The following is a 17,402-nucleotide window of genomic DNA, read 5'->3' as shown; positions in this document are numbered from 1 at the left end:
AGAATATAATTTATACAATTTCAAAAGACATAATTGCAATAGTTAATTTCATTTCACAACTAAATATTATATTTTTAAATACTATAAGTACTGTTGTGGTACTATAACAGATTAACAGCAACTTCAAGTTGATATTTTTGAATTGTGATCAATAATATTCAAAAGTAATTTATAGAATTGAATTATCTTAACATTAGTATAGATTAATTAAAGTGTATGAAGTAATTTCGTATATCATATTAATTAGTGATATTTAACTATTTATATTAATATTGCATTAACATTGATAGATTAGGAAGTTTGTGTTTTCACTTTTCATAAGTGATGGACTCATTAAGTTAGTAATTTTAAAAACTGAGATTAAATTGGCTAATCAATTAAATTTGAGAGACTAAAATGAGATTATTAGTGAGGTCTCCTTTGTTAAGGATTTGCAAACTGACCCCTAAAAAGTTGGAAAATTACGACAACACTTTTTAGTTTTTTTAAACCCCACACACAGAGGTAACGTTAGCGGAACCCTAAAAAGCGTGGTAAGTGAAAGCTTCGCAAATCTCACTTTTTTCGCTCCACACTGTGGAGTGTCGAGTTCTTCTTCGCAGAGCTCGCAACGCTTTCACCAGCTATCTGCTCGTCGATTTTCCGTCACGTGAGTTTTGATCTACCATTGTCGTGTTCTTTCTCTTTCTTTAGGTTCTGATTGTAGGAAATTTCGTTCTTTTACTTTGTTGATTTGTGTTTTCAGCTGCGTATATGAAACACTGTGATTTGTGATAGTGCATGCAGTGAGAATAAAGTTCAAGCTACTTATCAAAAAATTTAATTTGCTGTTCGGTAGGGTCAGAAGCATTTCTAGAAGAGAAATGTGTTTCTGAAAGCTTGAATTGCTATGCTAGTTATACATTAAATTAGGGCACAACTGAAAGTTACATTACAATCCGTCGCTTTGAAAAACATGTTAGTTGTTACTAAAAGCCAATTACTGAAATTTATCCATTCAATGAGCCTAGTAATGGTTCCTTGAAGAGCATGTGGTCTATTTATTCATTCAAATGTTGGGAATGATGGTTTGCATTTTTGCATATTTTGGATCACAAATAGGAGCTGGATTAAGAATAGCATTCTATTTAGGATTTTGATAAATTCATTTTCCCCTAGTGGAAAGCAAAATGGCAATGCAACAAGTTAAGGGAGTTAACCATTTGCTGATAAAACCATTCCAAAATATTTGAATTCTAATGATTTGTATGTAGACATGGTTTACTAGAAAGGGATGATGTTCATTGATTCATTGGTTGTGTTAGTGTACACTACTTAAGAATGAAAAGTTTTCCTTCATAGGTACTGTATTTACTATATGTTATAGCTAAACAATTGGACTAGTAGTTATTGTATCATTCTCAAGCTTTTGTGAGAAAACTTCACGATTAATTTCTGCCCAGATTTGCAGCATGCCTCGAGTTGCACGCTTTGGTCGTCCAAGAAAAAGAGGTGGAAATAAATCTTCTATGCAAGAACCTTCACCGTTGATTGATTCTCCACCATCTACTCAAGACCCACCACCAACTATTGATGCCTCATCTTCCTCTTTGCCTCCATCTACATGGCTTGATGCCACATCATCTGCAGAGGCTCTTCTACAAGCCCCACCGGCCACCCATTCATGGCTCCGGCTCCGCCAATACTTAGATGCTTTTTCTGAAGTCCCACCATCATCATTCGGAGCTCCATCTTCTTCTCAGGTCCCACCACCATCGAATGATGTTAGAACATTTACTCAAACCACATCAACATTGCATGACTTCACAACACCAATGGAAGCGCCTTCAAATGGCCCACCTGCCACCCAAGCACGGGCTCGGAGCCGCCAATACAAGGAAGCTCCTTCACAGGCCCGACCACATTCAACTAATGCTCCACCATCGACACAGGCCTCACCACCATCAACTGATGCCACACCATCCTTGGAAACGCCTTCTCAATTTCAACTACCCTTTAGAACTCGGCTACAACGCCGCCAATATATGGAAATTTCTTCCCAGACCCTACCACCGTCAACTGAAGCTCCACCATCTATTCAAGCCCCGACACCATCAACTGATGCTCCACCATCTATTCGAGCCCCACCACCATCAACTAATATTATGCAACCTATTCAAGCCCCAATTGATGCTCCATCATCTTCTCAAGTTCCACCACCATCATTTGATGCATCACCACTTACTCCTGCCTCATCAGCATCGGTTGATGCCACATCATCCCCGGAAAGTCCATCACATGCTCCCCTAGCCACCCGAATTCAGCCTCGGCGCCGTGAAAGCAATAGACGCTGGACAGTTGATGTAAGAGGTAATTTGGATGCATATAATCTTTTTTCTTTCCATATTTGATGTTCTAACAAATGTTACTCACAGATGCTTCAGGAGCTACAAAAGTTGTACATTTGAAATTGAAGGATCTTTGGGATCTTCCTGATGGAACCAAAGTGGTCGTACCACTTGATGATTGTAAACAACCAGTTGGTGAGACGGGTGGCCTCTTAGCATTTGCTATTGCAAAATTGGGAGCAGATTTTACTGCTCTTCCTATTTGTTACAAGTCTTGGATAAAAGTTCCTAAACATTACAAAGAGGAGATTTACAATAGCAAAATAAAGGTTCAACCAAGTTTCAATGAGATTTTTCTCTAAGCTTTTCAATGAGATTTACAATATGCAACTATTTCACAATTTTTTTCTTGTGCATTTGAAGGAAAAGTTCATTATAAATAGCAACATAGCAAAGAAGATAATCATAAGCAGGATTGGGGACAAGTGGAGGGCCAATCGAACTAAAGTTTTTCGTAGGTATTATGATCCAAAACTCAGCAGAGAACAAAACTATCATAATCATCCTCCGAATATAACCCGGGCTCAATGGATTTGGTTTATTGATTATCGTTTGGATCCAAATACTGATGTAAGTAAATCAATCATATGATTTATGCAGTACAATTATTTCACACTAATCTCATTGAGTTTTCGTTTTTGTTTATCACATTGCAGAAAATGTGCAAACGAAATGCAGAAATTCGAGGAAGATCATCAATAGTGCCTGGAGGACATAAGACGTTAGCTAGGAAACGATCTGAGATGGTGGTAGTTTAATTGGTTTATTTTTCAGTCATTTTAAATTCCATTAGCTATAATGAGCATGTTGAAAATGTGTAGGAAGTTGAGAGCGAAGAGCCTGTTGGTAGGGAAAAAGTTTTTGTTGCCACGCATGCTAATGGTGATGGATCATATGCAGATGACGCCACTAAATCTATCCATGTAAGATTTCTTGCAGAAGTTTATAAACTGGCAATATCTGTTTCTCTAGGAGATATAGTTTGTATTTTACTATTATGAATATGCCTTCAGACTCTCTCGCACTGGTAATAGCATAAGCAAAGTTTCTGAAATGAATACCAAGTAATTCTACTTGTCGAAATGAAAAGTGACAATCTAACAACAACAAACTATCTCACTAGGAGGAGTCGGCCTCAGGGATTACCCGATGCCATAGTGTGCTATTGTACACATCATTTCAACCTATGTGGAAAAGAGACTGTACTGAGGAAAAGCTTGACAACAGATCAGTTGTTGAGTTTTTCTGGGTAGCATGGGAAATCATTTCTTTGTTTATAATTTTGTTCGAAAATTGATTCCTCTCTTATCTAGATGGAGAAATTGAAACTTGTACATAAAAGGAAACATGGTCATCGAGTAGTCTCTGTTTAACTTGGCTTGATTTCTCCTATTTGCTTTTAGTTTATAGACTGACTGGTTTTATTAATGCTGTTTTGAGTTATAAGAAGATTTAAATACTTTTAGTTTTATACAAGATTTTGCAGCCAACACATGGTATTGGGTCTTTGTGCTTTTATATTTATTTTTATTGCTTTTACATGTGGGATTATTGTGTAATTTTAACACAGTTGAATCATGTACTTTTTTTTTTCCCCATTTATGAGTTGGAGTTGGTTTTATTTTTTATTATTAATTATTAATATCTCGCTTTGCTAGATATCAAGCACTAACACACTAATGTTGACAATAGGAGAAAGTTCTTCATATTGAGAATGAAGGGAGCTGTCCACGAGCAATTCCTCTGGATGATTCCCTCAGAAAGGAGCCTCTAGGAAGAGTTGAAGGTTTGGGTTTTGGACCCTGCCCAACCCAAGTAGTTAGAACCAAAGAGGGTTGTTGCTTAAACAGTGACGTCTTTGCTAAGATGCAGCAGGAAATTCTAGATCTGCGAGCACAATTGGAAAAAGAGATTAAAGGTAGAATTGAATTTCAGAAAACTGTGGCTCTAATCCTCCAAAATGTTGCCACCCCAGTCATGACTCCAGAGCTTGCTGCACTCCTTACGCCATTGGTAATCCTCTTCCCTCTTCCTCACTAAGATTTTTAGTAAATCTATGATCCACAGATTTGCCTAATCAACCAAACTAAAATCCACAGATTTTGCACTGTAGAAAAATTACATATGTAAGATTTGCCTAATCAACCAAAACTAAAATCCCCAGATTTTGCATTTTAGTCGTGCTAAGATATTTAGCAACATTGCAAATGCTCCTTTGAAGCTATTATTATGTATGATCCACATATTATAAGAATCATGTTTGCAATTGGATAAATGCAAATTAGCAATAGAAAGTCAAATTTGTTTTAATTTGATATAGTACTGTGGCATCTATGTGGTTGCTAATTTGCTATTTTTAGTGTTTACGTCTTTTCCTCCTATTTTCTTACATGATAGTATCTTTTTCAGCTTACACGTGCTCTTCAAGCTACATGTGATAATGCTGGGAATGTTGGCTAAGCAATGGAAGTTCTTCTCATAGAACTTGATTTGTATGATTATTTATGGTAGGTGAAGGGCAGAACTGGACCAATTGGAAAGTTGTTAATGTAAAATATGAGAAATGAAGCTAGTGTGTAAGAGAAACCAACTGCAAAACAATTTGTGCATGTTCAATTTTCATGATGAGAAGCTAAGTGTAAAATGTGAAGGGGAAAAAGAACTTGCAAACAATATTATAGCCTCTTATCATATGACCAAGAAAATTGATGATTTACTTTGAAAGAATTTACTTGGTGAATTGTTGTATAAAGCTAAACTATGAAGTAACTACGAATGAAGACTCAGATTGCACTGTTACTGGAATATAAAGCTTCTAAACGATCGAGTAGAATTGGAAAGTTAGAAGAATAATTATGATTGTGTTAATTGTTTTTAATCATTTTTATGTAAGTGAAGAGATTTTTCCTATATATAAGACCCCATTGTTTGTTTACAATCATATACCCGTTGTTTACAATTTTTAACAAATCTCCACTGGGTTTTATGTATCTTCGATTCTTCCCTACTATATATGTAATGGAGATATAGAAAGAAAAGTTGGTGTACAAATTTTCTTTCTAAAATGTTGGCTATATTATATAGTTTATAAAAGAAAATTTGTTAACTTGTTAAATTCATAATCTTATAGTTTTAGTATATTATATAGTTACTATCTTAGCTAAAATAAAATTCATTACTATTATTCACATTTAATTTATAAAAAAGTAAATTAATAGGTAATAAAAAGAAAGGAAAAGAATACCTAAAATAAATGAAACAAAATAAAACTATTCTACACGTAAATTGCCTCCTCCATGATACTTATTTTCACTAATAATTTATAATTTGAAATGTTTATATTTATGAAAAATCTTACTTTATGCTACCGCCCACCTTCAATAAAAATTGAAAAAAAAAAAAAAGGTCTAGGAAGAGCTAGTGCAATGAATAAAAGGTGTCTGTAAATTTTGATTATCCTTTCAATTGGTTTAAAATAAAAAATATTTTCTTGTTTTTGTTTAGCTTCTTTAATATTAATAAGGTTTAATTTTTCCGTTAGTTCTTAGTTTTACCAAATTTTTAATTAAGTCTTTATACCTTTTTTTTTTATTGACTCTTTATTATGTTTATGTTAAAATTAATGAAATATTTTTCTCAAAAAATATGTAGTCAAATATCTAATTAAGTTCTTAACGATAGATATCTAGAAATGACCTAATTATAAAATTAAAGTGTAGGGATTCAATTAAAAAAAAAGTATAAAAATCTAATTGCAAATTTGATAAAATTATAAAGACCAATAGAATAATTAAACTTTTAATAAAATAAGAAACTTACTAAAAATAGCAGAATGAGGCTTGCTTTGTTAGGGATTTGCAAACTCACCACATAACAAGTGGTAATTTACAACACCTCATTTCCAATTTAATCACACGGAACACAAGCGTTGGCAAAAGCAAACGCTGAAAGCTGCGAAGCTGCCACACTGTGGAGCTCGTAACTCCACTGATACGCTACGCTTCGATCTCTGTTCTGCTGTTGTTCGTCAATTGTAGCTCCACACTGTGAGATTCCATTCTTTGTTTTGTAAATTTTGTTGTTTTCTTTGCTTCTACACGTTTTGAATGTGGATTTAGGGTTCATAGATATATAATAGTGTTTATATTCAGAATTTCAGATTAATAGATTTTAAAGCTTTCAAATTTTCGCATTCGGGTAAAAAGTGTGAAATTAAGTTAATTTGTAGATCTTTGAAGCTCTTGATCAATGTGATATTGTGCTTCAGAAGTATAAAACTGATTATTTCTCGTTCTCAGGTGCAATTAATGTGTATATGTAGAACTAGATAGTACTATTACATTGCATTGTTAAAAAGGGTTATTTCTGTATTATACTATTGGAGAATTCAGGTTTTCCTCATCTTGCTTAAGTTTATTGTTTAAGAATATATTTTAACTTAATGTGGTAGCTGTTGAATGTGGATTTTCATGGGTGAATAATTTCGAAAAAATATGGTTAGGAATGGATGCATTAAGGAGAAAATAAGGTAGGAAGTTTTGTTGATAAGAGGGTTTCTACTTTAGACGATTTAGTTATCCGTGCAGATTGAAGAAGACCTATACAAGCTGCAAAAAAGAAAGTAGATGGAAATGTAATCCAATGGCTAGTAGGGAAAAAGAAAATAAGAAAAACCAGTGTTACAAGGTTTGATTATTGTCTCTAGAGTCTAGAACAGATATGCTGCATAGCAAGTTTTTTTTTTGACAGAGTTTATAGCAAGTTACTTTAACCTTAACTGATCCATATAGCCAACCCAACCTAATGGTACAAGGCTTTGTTGTTATTGTTGTTGCTGGTGCTGCTTCAGTTGTACTTTAGTCAAGAATGATAAACTTGTTTCTTTCTAGTTGTTATGTGTATGTTATATCAGAATAACTATTAACTAGATTCGTAATTATTTTCTCATTCTCATAAGCTATTGTGATTAAACAACATGACTAATTTCTTTACAAAGTTGTACTATGCCTAGGGTTTCACGTTTCGGTGTTCCACCTAGGAAAGGAGGAAATAAAGCTTCAACTCAATCCCCTCCACTATCAACTAACAATCCAGCAACTGCTAATGCCCCACCACCATCAACTACTGCTACACCAGTTGCTCAAGTTCCACCACCATTGAATGATGCTCCACTACCTAATCAAACCCCATTAGTGTGGATTGATGCCACACTATCTCAAGAACCTCCTCAACCCCTATCAGCCACCCAATCTTGGCCTAGGCGTCGGCAACGCACAAAAGCTCCTTTGCAAGCCCTACCACTTTCAGTTGATGCTCCACCATCTACTCAAACTCCACCACCAACTTTTCAAGCCCAGAAACCATTGATTAATGCTCCACCATCAGCTCAAGCCTCATCAACACCCTCCACAGTGGCTCCTTCACAAGCCCCACTTGCCACCCAAACTCAACTAAGGCACTACCCATGGGAGGAAGCTCCTTCACAAGCTCAACAACCATCAATTCATGCTGCACTATCTACTCAAGTGCCGGCATCTTCAGCTGATGCTCCATCGTCCTCCGAGGCCTCATCATCTTCTGAGGCCCCATCATTTCCCGAGGCCCTAATACCTTCATTTGATGCTCCACCACCAACTTCTCATGCCACACTAGCATCAATTGATGTCTCACCATTCTCAGAAGTTCCTTCACAGGATCCCCCTTCTGACCAAACTCAACGTCGGACCCGTGAAAACCGCAAATTTTGGACTGTTGATGTAAAAGGTAATTTGTGGGTATGTCTTGTGTTCTTTCCTAATTTGATGTTCTGACAAATATAACTCACAGATGCTTCTGGAGTTACAAAAGTAGCATATTTGAAATTGAAGGATCTTTGGAACCTTCCCAGTGGCACCAAAGTGGTGTTGCCACTTAATGATTGGAAACAACCAGTTGGTGAGGCAGCTGGCCTCTTAGGACAAGCTCTTGGACAATTGGGTGCCAATTTTGCTGCTCTTCCTATTTGCTATAAGTCTTGGCCTAAAGTTCCTAAAAATCTTAAGGAGGAGATTTTTGATAGCAAGATAAAGGTAAAACTTAGTTTAAGTAACAATTATGTCGAAGGTTTCTTATTTTAAACTTCATATAACTTGTAACTAATTTATTGATCGTTTTCTGTGCATTGAAAGGATAAGTTCATTATAAACGATGATCTAGTGAAGAAGATTATAATCCAAAGGATTGGGGAAAAGTGGAAGGAGAATCGATCTGAAGTTTTTCATAAATATTATGATCCAGAACTCAGTAAAGAAGAGAACTATGCTAATCACCCTCCTGAGATAACTCGAGATCACTGGATTCAATTTATTGATTATCGTTTGGATCCAAACACTGTGGTAAGTAGATCAATTATATGATTTATACGATACAATTATTTCACATTGATCACCCCTCTCTCCCCCCTCTCTAATGTATGTACATTGCAGGAAATGTGCAGAAAAAATGCTGAAAGTCGGGAGAAACTATCAGTTGTGCATCGTTTAGGGTCCAAGAGCTTAGCAAGGAAACGGCATGAGATGGTGATTGTATGATTGGTCGATATTTATTTTTCTGTTGTTCCAATGCTTTATTAGTTCTAATGAATGTTTTGAAAATGTGTAGGAAGTTGAGAATGGAGAACCGGTTAGTAGGGGGAAAGTTTTTATTGCCATGCATACTAGACCTGATGGATCATATCCAAACGATGAAATCCGAGCTATTTGTGTAAGATTTCTTGCAGAAATTTTAAATTTGTTTTATCATTTTTTCTAGGAGACACGGTTTTAATTTTAGACTTTGATATCTTTCCACTCTTTAGCATTGGCCCAAAAGGTATGCTTGAGTAAAGTTACTTCTAAAGTGGGAATATTGAGGAAAAAATTGACTGCAGTTTAGTTGAGTTTTTGTGAGGCAGGGGGGATAATCTCGGTCGGTGTAATTGTCCTCTAACTGTTGATTAATCTCTCTTCTAAATGAACAATTGGAGCTTGTGTATAAAGGAAATTATAATTTTGAAAGCACCTCTTTATTTTGGGTTATTTTTTTTAGTTTATTATTTTTATTATTACAAACTATGTAGTTTAGTTAATCATATGATTAATTATAGCCTTTAAATATTTGGAGTGCATATGGGATTTGAAGTCATAGCATCAGCGTTCTATTACTCTCTCTGCCCAATAATAATTGTTGGAATGAGAAAATTGGCTTTGCATGCTTCTTTGCTAAGCTTTAACACTTTTTACAAATTGTAAGGATTACAGTGCAACGTTAACCTGTTGAACAAATGAACAATATCCACTGTTTACAGTTTGCGCATTTCATTTCCATTCTTTTGGTCAGTCTCTTCCCCAACACTAATGCTGGAATGTTCACAATAGGACGAAATTACTCGTATTGAGACTGAAGGGAACTGTTCACCAACAGTTGGACCAGACGATTCCCTTGCCCAAGCGCTCGGAGAGGAGCATTCTGGTAGAATCAGAGGTTTGGGTTTAGGACCCTGCAAAACACAATTATTTGAGGCTGAAGAGCAAACAAGATGTGGAGGCAAATGCCTAGAAAGTGCCCCCTTTACTCAGATGAAACAGGAAATTGTAGATCTGCGAGCACGATTGGAAAGAGAGACTAAAAGTAGACGTGAATTTGAGAATGCTGTAACTCTAGTCCTACAACATGTTGCTACCCCAAACATGACTCCTGAGCTCGCTACACTCCTTACTCCATTGGTAACCCTCCTTCTCATTATGTTCTTTATAGTGTTTTTCTCGAGTCTTGGAATGTACACAATATCAATCTTGAGGGGGAGTTATGGGAGTAGATAGAAACTATGCAGAACAATGAATAGACAAGTTTGTTTTCCTATTATGTATCACAAATTTACAATAAAATGTATGTGGAAGCTAATGGTTTTTTATTTATTTATTTATTTTTTCAGATTACGCGTGCATTTCAGGCCTCACTTGCTAATGGTGGGAATGCTGGGAAAAGCAATGGGAATCCTTCTAAATGACAGAACTTGATTGCCATGAATTGTCCAAATACGGTGGTAGAAGAGATGAAATCTGTTATATCCAAGAAGATATTAGTTAAAGGGCAGAATGGGATCATTCAGTGATTGCTGATGTTGGAGTTTCACTTTAGGGTGAAAAAAAATGCAGTATAGGACTGTAGAATCTGTATTAAGGTAGTGAATGAAGAAGGTCTGAAATTTTTGGATATGTTTTCATGCCTGCATGGTCACCCTATTTTTACTATTGGATGAAAAAAATTCTTTGTAATTGATAAGGGTATTGATATATTCTTCTAACCATCAACCACAAAATGGCATTTAAGCAATTCGAACAACTATCACTTGTACTATACTATGGCTCATTGTAATGTATTTGTATAACCGGTAATGTTAGGTAGGAAGACAAAAAAAAAAGGTCTAAATTTGTCTTATTTAGTATTAATTAATTTTAACAATAATTAATAAATGTTAAATAAGACAAGTTCTGTCGTGCAAAGTTAACAACCTCATACGTGTCTTGATTTCATTTGTCCACAAACTCTTCATACAAGGAGAAATTCTTCATAGCATTCACAAGAAAAAAAATGTCCAACACAAGGAAATGGACACTTCAATTGTTTGGTTGGAGATAAGTGGTGGAAAAATAGTGGGAGACAGGGAAGTTGCAACTTCTCTTCCCTCTCCTCTATTACTTTTTTGCAACTCTCCAATCAAACAAAGCTTACAAATTTTGTTACTTATATTATTTGTATGTATGTTTAATATTAAATTTTTTTTAATAGATATTTAGTAATAAAGTAGTTTAACTCAATCACCTATTACTTACAAATTTTATAAGTGCAAGAATTTGATTAGAATATTATCAATCCATAACACTTAAAGTCGTTTAAGTATTTGTATTGTAATTTCTATTTTTCAAAGTACAAGGGAGGAAAAAAAGACACACAATCTTATCCATACCAGCAAAAAGGTTCCAATATTTCCATTTCACCAATGAAATCTTCAACTCGCTCAATAGGAATTGGAATCAAAATCAACTAAAGACTCAAAACTATATATCTACTGCTGCTTCAATTCCTTGTGATCACAATAATGATAATATTATGAATGTTCTGTTTGCCAATGATCTCAGACACAAATAGAAAACTTGTCTTTATAAACTCTTTTATTGTCCCATTTTGGGTTAAGCAAAGACACAAACATTTTGTTTATTTTTTTCTCTAAATAGTTTTGTGTTGTGTCTTCCAATGTCTCTATCCTTGTTCTGAGATAATTACCGAATAAGACGACGATCGTCGAGCTTTTTAGCTTGCCATGGTGGCAGGATCAGCTCCAGGCTTAGCACCAATGGTGAAGAACTCGATGATGACTTCTAAAGGCATGCCCTTTGTCTCAGGAACTTTTGTGTAAACAAACACCCATGAAATGAGGCAACCACAAACAAACAATGAAAAGACACCAGTGAGTCCAATTTGATGCAGCAAGAATGGGAATGAAGATGTGACAATCAATGTGCTGATCCAAAATGTGAGTGCACAAATTGAGATGCATATTCCTCTCACACTTGTTGGGAAAATCTCTGCACAAATAATGTTGGGAATCACACCAAATCCCATGCAGAAGATGCTCTCATAGACAATGACACATGTTGCTGTTACTGCTGCATTCACAATAGAAATCATGGGGAATGAATCCCTTAGTACTAGTACTGTTAGAGACACTATCAAGATGGGGATTGTGTTGAGCAATAGTGCCCTGCATTTCACAAATAATTATTCTCATTTAGATCAATGATGCATTATTTGTCCTTAAATTTTGCATATAAGAATGTAAGTGGAGGTCAGTTTCTGAATAAAGATACAGAGATCTAAAGACATAAACTGATCGAAGAAGATAGACGAATTTTTACTATCTCTCTACTATCTCAGTATCTTTGTATTTTGTGACTTAGAACAGTTATCGAATAAGACTATAGAAAGATATGATTATAACTTATAATACCCTTTATGAAAGAATATCTTGAACAACAAGAAAAGGCTAAAGCAAATTTAAACCACATAATAAATTTTGAAATTGTAGTTAAACTTACCTCCTCCCTGCAATATCCATGAGTTTCATGGAAAGAGCAATGCAAGGGAGCATAGAAAATGTTATAATGACATTTACGAGTAAAGAAGCTGATGTTTCAGTAATCCCAAAACTTGAAAGAAGTGCCCCAACACCTGCTTCCTCAAGGATTTGAGGAGCATAATATAGAAATCCATTTATGCCAGCAGCCTGCAACATGTATTTGAAGTTATATACTATTGAATGTAAGTATAAATTAATTTTCAGTCCTTGTAGAATGCATTTTTTTTTCTTTTTGTTTTGGTCCCTACAAATATTTAATTTTCATGTATACTAAAAATCAACTATCAAATCAGTCACTATAGATTTGTATATATTATACACATATTCCTTTTTTTTTTTCTTTTCAATTAGGTCCCTATACTATATCAGATTTTGTAACTAAGTTTCTACCGTGACAAAAACATTGAAATTAATTGAATATTCTGTCAAACTACGTAGAATATTCAGTCAAGTATTAGGCATATTCGTTTTGTTTAACGAAATATTTCGTTAATTCTAGCGTTTTTGCCACGATAGAGGCTTAATTACAAAATCTGATATGATACAGGAACTCAATCGAAAAGAAAAAAAGTATAGAGACTTAATTGAAAATTCAGTAAAACTAGAAGGACCGACAGAACAATTAAACTTCTTTTTAAAACTAAATAAGTCGCCAAAATAATCAAGCGTATAATAGACAAATAATCAAAGTTGTTAACAGTAAATATAGAGTATTAGTATCATGATTGTTAATAAATATACCTGTTGAAGAGCTTGAAGTCCAATTCCAACAATCAATGCACGTTTAACTCCAGGTTCAAGCAGAGCACCCCAGCCTGATCCTTTATTAGCAACAGCTTCTGGCTTTATTGTGTTATCCTTATTAAGAGCAAGAACTGATTGGCTCACAAGTGCTGCTGCTTGAAATGATTCACCACGCTCTAATGCTAATTGCAAATCAGTCCCTGAATTCCCAACAAATGAACCATGCTGAGACCCTGCACCAATGGAAGGGTCTGCATGCAAATACAACCTTTGGAACCCTCCTTCCTTTTTTCCATCCACTGCTTTATATGCCAATTGCCAACCCCCACCAATGTTTGTTGCCTAAGATGCACAAATTCCAACAACAATATCAAATAAAAATACAAAATTTTTAATCATAAATCACATATATAAAACATACAAAAATAGGCTCAATTTTATGGTTATGGAAGTCTTGCATATGATGTGTCCGGATATGGATTTATAGGGTACAAAGACAAATTTGTGGGACAGCTTTTTGTGAGTGTTAGGATGTAGAACTCGAACCCTGCGAGTTGTTTGATTTAAAAATTTTGCAGAATAAATCGGATGGTCCAATTTGAAATTGGGAAAATTTGAATTTCGGAAGAAGGAAATCGGACCCTCCATGTTCTTTGCCTTTTAACAACTCGGACCGTCCGTTTACCATGGATGAACTCGCATGGTCCGAGTTCTGTTATTCTAACACCACACGGATGTAAAGCACCTGTGTTCTCCATATCCCAGACCAACCCCATTGTTACGTCCATATTCAAATTAAAAAGCGTACAAAGGTACTAATTTTTAATTTTACCTTAGTGGCGGTTTCACCCTGGGCAGCCAAGTTACCATTACTTCCTCTCATGCTGCTGCTCCTCTTATAAAATCTACTCCTATCCACAACACTACTACCTTGCCTTGAGAGCAATGGAGCTTGCAAATTGTCATGGTGGGTGCCAAAAGAGCCTTGATCAATGCTTTGTGCAGCAAGATCATGATGATGATGATGATGATGATCACTCTCATGCATGCTACCAAAGAGATTCACAATAGGGTCCTTGAGGCCGGGGGTTGCTTGCCCGGCAAGGCTTCCTTGTCGCGACAGCGCTAGGATGCTACCGCCACCATGTACATTGCTGATTGGATGAGCAATCATTGAAACTCCCTGGTTTGGTCCATAAAGTTTTATGCAATCTTTTGCTGATTCCATGTTTGATATTTGTTCAGTACTTCCTGCTGGGGTTATTATGTATTCTTCAATGATGGTTGATTCTCCTCCAGGGTTCATACCCTCTGCCAACAATGCTAGTTCTCCTATACATTTTCAAACCTATCTTAGTTTTACCATTAAAAGTTTTGAGTAGAAACAAAAAATCATTTTCTGTCAATTTGTATGTGCAGGTTTTGTATGTGTTTATATGTATGTGTGTGCAAAAACTAATCAAATGTAAAAAATTTGGAGTATTTATTAAGTAACTATTTACACGAAAATCATAGTTGAGAATAATTAATTAAATATGAGAAGAATTCATATACAGTGTTTATATGAAGATGATGTTAGGTACCGGATAAATGACACAGCAAAATATAGAGATGAAAAATTAGAAATTTGTATAAAATATGGAAACAATTGAATATCTTCTTTGAGAATTACAAATTCTCTCTGGCAAGGAGACTACAATAACACTCTCTCTTGACAAAAGGAGAACACACTTCTCTCTATCATATATAAGAGAAAACTACTCAAAGAAATATTATGTTATTTTATCTGGATGACTTGATTGAAATGAATTAAAGAAAAACTCAATTTATAGGTGAGTCTCTTCAATATGAACTGTCCATCAATTAGAAGTATATAATTCTTCTCTTTTTCAACCATTAAAATTATAAGATTATAAACTAAAATTGTTTATTATCTTTTATTTTATTTAGTTATTATTTATTTATTTATTTTCTAAAATTAGCTTTACTAATTTTCACATATAATAGTTGAGATTTATTAGATCTAAAGTAGAAACTCAGGTACAGTTAACTTCATGTAAAATTGATAGCTAAGAGTTGTTAGATAAGAATTTAGTCAAACTTACTGTCAAATTATTTAACGACTTTTAGCTATCAATTTCACGTAAAGTTAACTGCATTTAAATTTCACTGTTATTTAATTATTCTCAATTATCAATTTTATATAAAAAACAACTGCATGTGAATGAAGCTATGTAGGTAGTTTAAGGATGATGACCTGAAACATCTTCTTGGCCACGAATTCTCTGAAGAACCTTCCTAGCCTCTGAAATCCTACTTTTGCTTACCAACCATGGAGGAGATTCAGGAAGAAAGAAGACAACCAAGAAGAAATAAGCAACAGAAGGAATTGAAACTACACCAAGCATTGCTCTCCAACTTGGAGATTCCAAAAGGGACATTGAAAACATCCAAATGTAAGCCAAGAACATTCCCAAAGAGCATGAGAACTGCGGTAGCGTGTTCAGCAAGCCTCTGATCTCCGGCGGCGCAATCTCCGAGATGTAGACCGGGGTTATCGTGACGGCGAGGGCGATTCCGATGCCGTCTAAGAGTCTTGAGAACACTATGAAGGCAACATTTGGAGCCCATAACATGGCTAGACCACTTAGGAAGAACATTATGGATGATCCTATGAGCATCGGTCGCCGGCCGATCATGTCGGATACTTTTCCGGAGAAGATCGTCACGATGGTGCCGGTGAAGAAGGAGGTGGAAACAATCATTCCCTCAACTGTGGGATCAAGTTTGAATTCCCTCTTGATGTAGCCCATGCCACCTGCATGCATGGCATTTTGGTAATTAAATTTGTAATTAACAAGTTAGTAAGAATTTATTAGGGTTAATAGTTAGGATGTTCCCATAAAGATACTAAAAAGTCTTTTTGTAAAGACATTTATATGTCGTATTATTATTAGACGTATTAATGAATCGGTTATTTTTAAATTTTTTAACAAATTAGAATAAAACCGATTTTTTTTATAGCAATAACAATAAACCCAATTTTTTTTAGGGATTTAATTGTATTTTTAAATTTTTAGAGATTTAAATGTCAGAAAAACAAAAAATCAGGGATATAATTATCTTTTTATCAAAAAATTTAAAGATATTCGGTTTAGATGGTATAATTCGATCGGATTAAATCGGGTCTAATAATTATAATGCAGACAATTGGGTTTATTATTGTTACTATAATAAACCGATTTTGTTCTGGTTTATAATAAAAAAATAAATTACTAACCGATTTAATAAGGATGTCCAATAATAACATGACATGTGTGAACGTCTTTAAAAAAAGACATTTTAAGTGCCTTTATTAAAGTGGTCTCCTAATAGTTAAGGTAGAAATTCAGGTGCAGTCGACTTCATGTGAAATTGATACCTGAGAGTAGTTAGATGATTTGACTGATTTGACTAAATTTTTATTTAACGGCTTATCAATTTCATGTGAAATCGACTTCGCCTGAATTTTTGCTAATAGTTAAAATAGATTTTAGAATATCAATGTCTTAAATTGATTTCTTAGAGATGGAATCATATGAGCTAGATTCATCTCACTTTAATAAAATCGTTGAATACAGTTAGATTTATCGATGAAATGACAAAAATAATTTTTTATTTTTACAAACTCGCAAATTCTACAACAAATTTATTGACCAAAAAACTAGTTAGAGACAATGATTACACAACTTACATAATCATTTTGTAGAATATCATTAGTTAATTAATGAAAAAACCAATTTGATTCATTATTGTATTTTTTAAGAATCAACTTGAGGTGTTAAATCCTAAATTAATGAATACATAATTTTTTGCCACCATTGTGATTACTATTCATCAGAATGTATAATAAGTTAAAGTCTCCAAATTAAAATTGTCCATTTTAAATTATAAATTCTGGTTCATAAGTCTTCCATTTTATTTTCTAATGATCTGATCTAATGAGATTAAAGAAAGTTAATTAACAATAAAAATTAATTTCGTACAAACCTGCAATTGTTGAACTATCCCATCCAATAAGCAGATTCCCTAGAGTAGCAGCAGCAGCAACAATTATAATCTCCTGCATTGTTTCT

At 34.5% G+C, this 17,402-nt stretch overlaps 3 protein-coding genes across 6 annotated transcripts; 2 read left to right on the top strand and 1 right to left on the bottom strand.

Moving 5' to 3' along the window:
- On the top strand, positions 509-5,255 carry LOC107623070. The gene is made up of 8 exons (XM_021114389.1): positions 509-649; positions 1,451-2,349; positions 2,415-2,656; positions 2,751-2,957; positions 3,044-3,136; positions 3,209-3,310; positions 4,080-4,400; positions 4,797-5,255. Exons 2-8 carry the CDS (start codon positions 1,452-1,454, stop codon positions 4,845-4,847), a joined length of 1,914 nt encoding a protein of 637 aa, XP_020970048.1. The 5' UTR covers positions 509-649; position 1,451; the 3' UTR covers positions 4,848-5,255.
- LOC107623372 lies at positions 6,284-10,763 on the top strand. 4 transcript variants are annotated; one of them, XR_002354942.1, is made up of 8 exons: positions 6,284-6,433; positions 7,384-8,150; positions 8,214-8,455; positions 8,555-8,761; positions 8,852-8,944; positions 9,027-9,128; positions 9,712-10,129; positions 10,339-10,763. XR_002354942.1 is itself a non-coding variant. In XM_016325606.1 (8 exons), the coding sequence occupies exons 2-8, from the start codon at positions 7,391-7,393 to the stop codon at positions 10,411-10,413; spliced, it is 1,827 nt and encodes a 608-aa protein (XP_016181092.1). In that variant the 5' UTR covers positions 6,284-6,433; positions 7,384-7,390; the 3' UTR covers positions 10,414-10,763. The 4 variants fall into 4 exon arrangements, 2 of the variants coding, with proteins under 2 accessions (XP_016181092.1, XP_016181091.1); XR_002354941.1 differs by having other exon boundaries at positions 8,852-8,950; XM_016325606.1 differs by having other exon boundaries at positions 9,782-10,129.
- LOC107619866 (monosaccharide-sensing protein 2-like) lies at positions 11,296-17,396 on the bottom strand. Its single transcript, XM_016322104.2, has 6 exons — positions 17,317-17,396; positions 15,545-16,105; positions 14,120-14,619; positions 13,285-13,629; positions 12,503-12,690; positions 11,296-12,168 (listed from the first exon to the last, which is right to left on the bottom strand). Exons 1-6 carry the CDS (start codon positions 17,393-17,395, stop codon positions 11,718-11,720), a joined length of 2,124 nt encoding a protein of 707 aa, XP_016177590.1. The 5' UTR covers position 17,396; the 3' UTR covers positions 11,296-11,717.

The sequence above is a fragment of the Arachis ipaensis genome, chromosome B10 (assembly GCF_000816755.2).
Source record: "Arachis ipaensis cultivar K30076 chromosome B10, Araip1.1, whole genome shotgun sequence".
NCBI lineage: Eukaryota > Viridiplantae > Streptophyta > Magnoliopsida > Fabales > Fabaceae > Arachis > Arachis ipaensis.
Note: the sequence above shows the minus strand (reverse complement) of the source record. Positions and strands in the feature narration are given on the sequence as shown.

Excerpts from the sequence above, each read along its gene's own strand:
- LOC107623070 (XM_021114389.1), top strand. The coding sequence starts at position 1,452 with ATGCCTCGAGTTGCACGCTTTGGTCGTCCAAGAAAAAGAGGTGGAAAT. Across the intron at positions 2,657-2,750 it reads TTTACAATAGCAAAATAAAG|GAAAAGTTCATTATAAATAG; the intron begins GTTCAACCAAGT and ends GTGCATTTGAAG. Across the intron at positions 3,137-3,208 it reads GGAAACGATCTGAGATGGTG|GAAGTTGAGAGCGAAGAGCC; the intron begins GTAGTTTAATTG and ends GAAAATGTGTAG.
- LOC107623372 (XM_016325605.2), top strand. The coding sequence starts at position 7,391 with ATGCCTAGGGTTTCACGTTTCGGTGTTCCACCTAGGAAAGGAGGAAAT. Across the intron at positions 8,456-8,554 it reads TTTTTGATAGCAAGATAAAG|GATAAGTTCATTATAAACGA; the intron begins GTAAAACTTAGT and ends GTGCATTGAAAG. Across the intron at positions 10,130-10,338 it reads CTACACTCCTTACTCCATTG|ATTACGCGTGCATTTCAGGC; the intron begins GTAACCCTCCTT and ends TTATTTTTTCAG.
- LOC107619866 (XM_016322104.2), bottom strand. The coding sequence starts at position 17,395 with ATGCAGGAGATTATAATTGTTGCTGCTGCTGCTACTCTAGGGAATCTG. Across the intron at positions 16,106-17,316 it reads GGATAGTTCAACAATTGCAG|GTGGCATGGGCTACATCAAG; the intron begins GTTTGTACGAAA and ends CCATGCATGCAG. Across the intron at positions 12,169-12,502 it reads ATGGATATTGCAGGGAGGAG|GGCACTATTGCTCAACACAA; the intron begins GTAAGTTTAACT and ends TGTGAAATGCAG.